At 31.6% G+C, this 8,632-nt stretch overlaps 1 protein-coding gene across 8 annotated transcripts; it reads left to right on the top strand.

Annotated features, from left to right (window-relative positions):
• Window positions 1–119: 119 nt before the first annotated feature.
• On the top strand, window positions 120–2,367 carry LOC122577461. 8 transcript variants are annotated; one of them, XR_006320319.1, is made up of 6 exons: window positions 241–403; window positions 486–1,172; window positions 1,357–1,406; window positions 1,495–1,711; window positions 1,777–1,850; window positions 1,930–2,367. XR_006320319.1 is itself a non-coding variant. In XM_043748790.1 (6 exons), exons 2-6 carry the CDS (start codon window positions 1,185–1,187, stop codon window positions 2,000–2,002), a joined length of 441 nt encoding a protein of 146 aa, XP_043604725.1. In that variant the 5' UTR covers window positions 241–403; window positions 486–1,184; the 3' UTR covers window positions 2,003–2,367. The 8 variants fall into 8 exon arrangements, 4 of the variants coding, with proteins under 4 accessions (XP_043604723.1, XP_043604725.1, XP_043604724.1 ...); XM_043748790.1 differs by having other exon boundaries at window positions 486–1,268; window positions 1,331–1,406; window positions 1,495–1,628; XM_043748789.1 differs by having other exon boundaries at window positions 486–1,273; window positions 1,336–1,406; window positions 1,495–1,628.
• Window positions 2,368–8,632: the final 6,265 nt, after the last annotated feature.

Raw genomic sequence — 8,632 nt, 5'->3', positions numbered from 1 at the left:
TCTTAGGTTCCCAGTTTCCCATCGCTGCTACGTGAGAGAATGCCAAAGTCTTTATTTTGGTTTGATTCTCACCGGTCATATCTAGGGGTATGTTTCTCGTGTGCTGTAGCTGCTGAGGTTGCGTCTGGGAAGTTTCCGGGACCTTCCATGCCGAGGCTGTTATCTCGTCTTCGGGAGCGCACGTGCGTGTAGGAAAGGGTGGGGAGGCCGGCGCCTCATTGTTGCATGGACTTCGCTCAAGTAACGCACGTAAGCCGGCTGTCCTCTCATAGTAGAAAAGTGGTGACGCGGATATTATTTAGTGTTTGATAGTTTTCTTTTGATATTTTCGTGAAATTATTCAGTCTTCATTCGTTTTGTAATGGAAGCTTCAGTATCCCTGCCTCCTGGCACAGTTGTACAAGTGTGTAAAATTTAATCCTTCATCATTTTTTTTTCTCTTTTTTTTTGTTGATATGTTTTGTTAGCATTTTTGTGTTTTCCAGTGTAAAAATAAAAGGAATAGGGGAAAGAGGAAGTCTCGCAAAAGACGCGGGCGAGAGACGCGAAAGCGCGGTCGGCGCGGCGGCGTGAAATGTCGCGAATGAAGGTTGAGGGTGCTACGGGAGGAATTATCAGCCCAAAAAGACGCATCAGCACCCTCATCGGCGCCGCGCCCCAATGATCCACCGATTGTTGACTTGACTCAATCGGAAGAGGAAATCGACGAGTGTTGGCTAGATCCTTCTTCCTTCGAAGTTCTTGATACAGATGCCTGTGTGAAAGTTCGTTTCTCCAATGAGGTGCCTGTTGAAGTTTTGAAGGCTCATTTGCACCATTGTCACTCTGGTGAAGGGGGAGTTTCCCCCGTGGTGCATTCATGGTGCATAGAGAAGTTTCTTCAAACGTGTCTGGACCCTCCGTACCCTGACTTTAATTTTATCTAATAGCAATATTTTGCTTGTTTGGTGCATATATGTATTAATGATTTTAAGTGTAGATTTCATGTTAGTGTACATATATATATATTTACATACAGTTAGTTGTGTGTTTGTGCGATGTTATAGATTGGATAAGTTGCTCTTTACTTATTTTATTCATTTTAAGTTTGTTCGGTATCTTCGTGGTTCCTTATGGTATTTCATCCATTTGATCGTCTTTATATAATAGTTTTCATTTTCTTTTGATTCATAGTAAGTTTTTTAATGTGTGTTTTGTACGTGGTAATGCGTAGTTTTGGCGGTTATGTTCGATATTGTAAATTAAATAAACTATTCTTAGTGTTGGTTTTTATTATTATTATTATTATTTTTTTTTATTTAAGTTTCCTCAATATTTTAGTTTGTTGGGGTTTATATTTTTTCTTTGCGGGTGTAGGTTATGTTGGTTATGGACATGGAAGTACCTGCACTTGTTCAACCTGTACAGTACGTATTATTTTATTTATTTTAATTTCGTCCTCTTTCCTATGGCGTTCGTCCGTTTGTCTGCCTGGTCTTGTATTTATTGTTTTAGCACAAGAGGAGAAGGGATTCCCAAAAATGTGTGGATGGCTCGTGAAGACGATACAGATGAATGTGCGAAGGCTCACTTCCCTGAGGAGACTTCTGCCGGAGTCCTGGATATTCTCCTGTGTCACTGTTCTTGTGGTCAGAGCGATCTTCTCTGCTGTATGCTCCCAGTACATGGAGAGACTTCGTGAGATGTGTCTTGACGTTATTTTATTCATTTGGTTAATATTTGCATCTGATTATTGCCTCCGGTGTTTGGTTTGATTTATTATATTTTTTTGTGTAGGTTGTGGCGATTATGATTTTAAATGGTGAATACAGAGGTGTCCTCGTCAAAGGTTCCTTATGCAGACTGTCCCAGTGCGTACTTTATTTTGTTTTATTATTTTTAATTTGACTTGTTTCATTCATCTTTTATTTATTACATGTGTTGTTTCAGCGCAAGAGGAAGACGGGTTCCAAAATATGTGAGTGGTCCCAGAAGGTGCAGGCAAGAACAAAATATCGTGTGACATTTGTGTTGATTATGTTCGATGCTTTTATATATATATATATATTATTTTGTTGGTTAAATCTTTAGTCAGTTCAGTTGAATATTCTGTAATATAATATTTGCAAAGTAGTTTTGTATATTTTATTGTGTTTATTTGATTATTAGTTGTTTGATTTGATAATAATAATATGTATATATATATTTATTTATTTATTTATTTTACAATATAAAATTTCTTTGAGTTTATTAGTTTTAATATGTGATATCTTGCGTTTTATTTCTTTTACATGTGTTAGGTTGTGTATATATATCTATATGTGTATATGTCCCATGATGTAACTTCGTATGGAATTCTTTTAATATTAAAATGTTAGTTAATCTTAATAATGTAATTTCTTGTATTGTATTTTTATTTATTAGATTATTGCTAGTTTGGTTTAACAATGTAAAACACACATATATATGTATATATATATCTTACAACATAATTTTCGTATATAGTTTCTTTAAATTTACTAGCATGTTACCTAGTTTTAATAATGTAAAATTGTATATTTTAATTGTTTTCTTTTTATTTCTTCTAGATTTATTATATATATATATATGTAGGTATGTGTTTCACAATGTGACTTGTATAAAGTGTTTCGATTTTAAACCCTAGATTATCTTAATACTGTAGTTTCCCGTATTATATATTTTTATATTTACTGGATTATTGATTGTTAATAATATAAAACGCATATATATATATATATGTTTTACAATATAATATTCATATATAATTTCCTTAAATTTACCAACATATTAACTAATTTCAATAAAGTAGTATTGCGTATTTTAATCGTTCTTCTTTCTTTTATAGATTAATAATTATTCAATTTAATAATGTTTACAATATAATTTTTTTATGTGAAATACCTTAAGTTTATCTAAGTGTTAATTGGTTTAATAATTTTATTCCTTTTATATTTGTTAGGTTATATATATATAGTGCACGTATGTATATTCCGCATATGTATTATTTTTATATGTATTGGATTGTTATAACGTAATATATTTCTTCATATCTATTAGTTATTAGTTGTTTTGTGGATTTGTATTTTAGGTATTCCACATTTATTATTCAAATATGTATTCCTGTTCCGTTCTTTTTCCCTTCCTTGTTTAATTTCTTAATTTATTCAAATCGCGAATTAGTATTGATTGATTAAAATCTTAGATCGTAGTTTATTCGACTGTCAAATCATAGATTGTTCTTAATTGATCGGCTGACCATTTGGATTGTCAATTCGTACATAATCATAGTTTATTAATTAATTTGTTCAAATCGCGGGCTGCTCTTAATTGATAGAATTCCGAATCATAGTTTGAATTGTTAAATTTATAGATTATTTTTATTACATTATTCAAATCACGAGTTGTAATGAATTGGTAGAATTTTCGAATCATAGTTAGATTATAGATTATTTTATTATTTTATTCAAATCGCGGGTTACTCTTGATTGGTAGAATTTCAAATTGAAGTCCTCGTTACGGCACGTACGTGACAACAGACAGCTCGCAAATTGCACTACATTCGGCGTGTAAAATGGAACAAAATGAGCGCTTAAACGTCGAAATATCTCTATTATTAACGAAATAACTGTTAAATTTCCTGAAAATCGACAAAAGATTACAATTTGCTACTTGGCGGTATTGTTTCAACATTAGAAACAGCAAGGACTACATTGGGCGTGTAAGATGGAACAAAATGAGCGCTTAAACGTCGAAATATCTCTATTATTAACGGAATAACTGTTAAATTTCCTGGAAAGCGGCAAAGGATTGGAATTTGCGACTTGGCGGTATTATTAGATCGTAAGAAACAGCACGCACTACATTCGGCGTGTAAAATGGAAAAAATGAGCGCTTAAACGTAGAAATATCTCCGTTATTAACGAAATAACTGTTAAATTTCCTGAAAATGGACAAAAGATTGCATTTTGCGAGCTGCTGGTACTGCTTCGACATTAAAAAGAGCGTGCACTACATTCGGCGTGTCAAATGGAGAGAAAAGTGTGCCCAAACGTCGAAGAATTACAATTATTAACGAAATAGCTAATAAATTTTGTCACAATCGACAAAAGATTGCAATTTGCTACTTGGCGGAATTCTTTCATCCTAAGAAACAGCACGCACTACATTCGTCGTGTAAAATGGAATATAGTGATCGCTTAAACGTCGGGATATCTCTGATATTAACGAAATAACTGTCAAATATACTGAAAATGGAAAAATGTTTGCATCTTGCGAGCTGACGGTATTGTTTCGGCGTGTAAAATAGGGTGAAACGAGGGCTCAAACGTCGAAACATCTCAGTTATTAACGAAATAACTGTTAAATATCCTGAAAATCGAAAAATGTTTGCATTTTGCTAGCTGACGGTATTGTTTCGTCATTAAAAAGAGGGTGCACTATATTCGGCGTGTCAAATGGGAAAAGGGTGCTCAAACGTCGAAGAATTACAATTATTAACGAAATAGCTGATAAATTTCGTCACAATCGACAAAAGATTGCATTTTGCGAGCTGTCGGTATTGTTTCAACGTTAGAAATATCGAGCACTACATTCGGCGTGTAAAATGGAACAAAGCGAGCGCTTAAACGTCGACATATCTCTACTGTTAACGAAATAATTGTTAAATTTTCTCAAAACGTATAACGTATAACGTTATATGGTATTACGATATAACATTTAACGTTATATAGTACTACGTTATGAGGTATAATATTATATGGTATTACGATATAACATATAACGTCATATAGTACTAAGCTGTGACGTATAACGCTGTGTGGTATTATGATATAACGTATAGTTATATGGTATTAGGATATAACGTTTAACGTTATATAGTACTACGTTATGACGTATAACGTTGTGTAGTATTATGATATAACGTATATCGTTATATGGTATTGCGATATAACATGTAACGATATGTAGTATTACATTATAACGTATAACGTTATATAGTACTACGTTACGACGTATAACGTTGTCTGGTCTTACGATATAACGTATATCGTTATATGGTATTTGTATGTAACATGTAATGTTATGTCGTTATACATGTTGTGTAGTATTATGATATAACGCATAAGGTTATATGGTATTAGGATATAACGTTTAACGTATACGTTATATTATAATACTTACAACGTTATACGTCATTACGTTGTACTATATAACGTTATACGTTATAACGTAATGCCTTATAACGTTGAACTATATAACGTTATACGTTATAACGTAATGCCATATAACGTTATACGTTATAACGTAATGCCACATAATGTTTTATGTTATAACGCAGAAGTATATAACGTAATTCGTTTTAGCGTAATAATATGGTACGTTACACGATATATAGTAGTACTACATATCGTTATACGTTATATCGTGACACTATAAAACGTTATGCGTTATATCGATAATACCATATAACGTTATACGCTATAACGTAATACCATGTAACGTTACACGTCATAGCGTAATACTATATAACGTTATACGTCATATCGTAACACCATTTGACGTTAAAAGTTATATCGTAATACTATATAACGTTGTGCGTGATACCAAAATTCTACACAACGACATACGACATAACGCAGTACTATAAAACGTTAAACTTTGTATCCTGATACCGTATATCGTTGTACGTTATAACGTAATACTATATAACGTTAGACGTTATATCGTAATACTATATAACGTTATTCGTCTTAACGTAATACTATATAACGTTATATGATATATCGTAATACCATATAACGTTATACGGTATATCGTAATACTACGTAACGTTATATGTTATATCATAATACCATATAACGTTAAACGTTAAATCGTAATACCATACAACGTTATACCTTAGAACGTAATACTATATAACGATATACGTTATAACGTAATACTACATAACGTTATATGTTATGTCGTTATACCCTGTAACGTTATACGTCGTAGCGTAATATCATATAACGTTATACGTTATATCAAAATGCTATATAGTACAACGTTATACGTCATGACGTAGTACTACATAAAGTTAAACGATATATCCTAATACCATATAACGTGTCACGTTATATCAAAATACTACACAACGTTATACGACATAACGCAGTACTGTATAACGTCAAACGTTATATCATAATACCATATAACGTTATACGTTATATCATAATACTACACAATGTTATACGTCATAACGTAGTACTATAAAACGCTGTTGGTTATATTGTAATACCATATAATGTTTTTCGCTATAACGTAATAACATGTAACGTAATACGTCATAACGTAGTACTATATATCGTTATCAGTCATAACGTATTACTATATAACGTTATACGTTATATCGTAGCACTGTATAAGGATATACGTTATAACATAATACAATGTAACGTTATACGGTATATCATAATACTACACATCGTTATACGTCATAACGTAGTACTATACAACGATATACGTCATAACGTAGTACTACATAACGTTATATGTTATACCGTTATACCCTGTAACGTCATACGTCATAACGTAATATCATCTAACGTTATACGTTATATCAAAATACTATGTAGTACAACGCTATACGTCATAACGTAGTACTATAAAACGCTATAGGTTAAATGGTAATACCATATAACGGCACACGTTATAACAAAATACTATACAACGTTATACGTTGTAGCGCAATACCACATAACGTTATACGTTATAAGGTAGTACTATATAAGGTTATACGTTATAACGTAATACCATATAACGTTATAAGTTGTATCATAATACTGCGCAACGTTATACGTCATAACGTAGTACTATATAAAGTTATAAGTCATAACGTATTACTATATAACGTTATACGTTATATCGTAGTACTGTATAAGGTTATACGTTATAACGTAATACAGTATAACGTTATACGTCATAACGTAATTCTATATAACGTTACACGTTATATCGTAATACCATATAACATTATACGTTATATTATAATACCATATACCGTTGTACGTTATAATGTCGTACTATATAACGTTATATGTTATATCGTAATACCATGTAACGTTAAACGTCATAACGTAGTACTATCTAACGTTATACGTCATAACGTAATACTACATTACATTATATGTTATATCATAATACCATATACCGTTATACGTTATAATGTCGTACTATATAACGTTATATGTTATATCGTAATACCATGTAACGTTACACGTTATAACGTAATACCATGTAACGTTATACGTTATATCATAATACCACACAACGTTATACGTCACAACGTAAGACTGTACAACGTTATACGTCATAACGTAGTACTATATAACGTTATATGTTATATCGTAATACCATGTAACGTTATACGTCATAACGTTGTACTATATAGCGTTATACGTCAATACTCATTTCTATATAACGTTATACGTTATATCGTATTACTATACAACGTTATGCGTCATAACGAGATAGTATATGACGATATACGTAATAACGCAATACCATATAACGTTATACGTCATAACGTGGTACTATACAGCGTTATACGTTATATCGCAATACCATATAACGTTAAACGTTATATGGTAATACCATATAACGTTATAACGCATTACTATATAAGGATATACGTTATAACGTAATACCACATAACGTTATACGTTATAACGTAATACTACATAACGTTATATGTTATATCGTATACCCTGAAACGTTATACGCTATAACGCAATACCATGTAACGTTATACGTCATAACGTAATTCTATATAACATTACACGTTATATCGTAATACCATATAACATTATACGTTATATTATAATACTACACAAAGTTATGCGTCATAACGTAGGACTATATAACGTTGTATGATTTGTCGTAATACCATATAATGTTATACGTTATAACGTAGTACTATACAGTGTTATATGTTATGTCGTAATGCCATATAACGTTATACGTTAGAATGTAGTACTATATAACGTTATACGTCATAACGTAATAGTATACAAGGTAACATGTTATATCGTAATACCAAATAACGTTATACGCTATAACGTAATACCATGTAACGTTATACGTCATAACGTAGTACTATGTACCGTTATTCGTCATAACGTAATACTACATAACGTTACATGTTATATCATAATACCATCTACCGTTATACGTTATAACGTAGCACTATATAACGTTATATGTTATATCGTAATACCATGTCACCTTATACGTCATAACGTTGTACTATATACCGTTATACGTCATAACGTAATAATACATAACGTCATATGTAATATCATAGTACCATATACCGTTATACGTTATAACGTAGTACTATACAGCGTTATATGTTATATCGTAATGCCATATAACGTTATACGTTAGAATGTAATACTATATAACGTTAAACGTCATAACGTAGTACTATATAACGTTATACGTCATAACGTAATACTACATTAACTTATATGTTATATCATAATACCATATACCGTTATACGTTATAACGTAGTACTATATAACGTTGTATGTTATATCATAATACCATGTCACGTTATACGTCATAACGCTGTACTATATAACGTTATACGTG

This window comes from Bombus pyrosoma, unplaced genomic scaffold, assembly GCF_014825855.1.
Source record: "Bombus pyrosoma isolate SC7728 unplaced genomic scaffold, ASM1482585v1 HiC_scaffold_4712, whole genome shotgun sequence".
Classification (NCBI taxonomy): domain Eukaryota; kingdom Metazoa; phylum Arthropoda; class Insecta; order Hymenoptera; family Apidae; genus Bombus; species Bombus pyrosoma.
The sequence above is the reverse complement of the archived record's forward strand: the minus strand, read 5'-3'. Positions and strand labels throughout refer to the sequence as shown.

Coding starts and splice junctions, on each gene's coding strand:
- LOC122577461 (XM_043748788.1), top strand. CDS start 1,185: ATGTGTGTTTTGTACGTGGTAATGCGTAGTTTTGGCGGTTATGTTCGA. Junction 1,629..1,776: donor CCTGTGTCACTGTTCTTGTG/GTCAGAGCGATC, acceptor TTTTTTGTGTAG/GTTGTGGCGATTATGATTTT. Junction 1,851..1,929: donor TCCTTATGCAGACTGTCCCA/GTGCGTACTTTA, acceptor GTGTTGTTTCAG/CGCAAGAGGAAGACGGGTTC.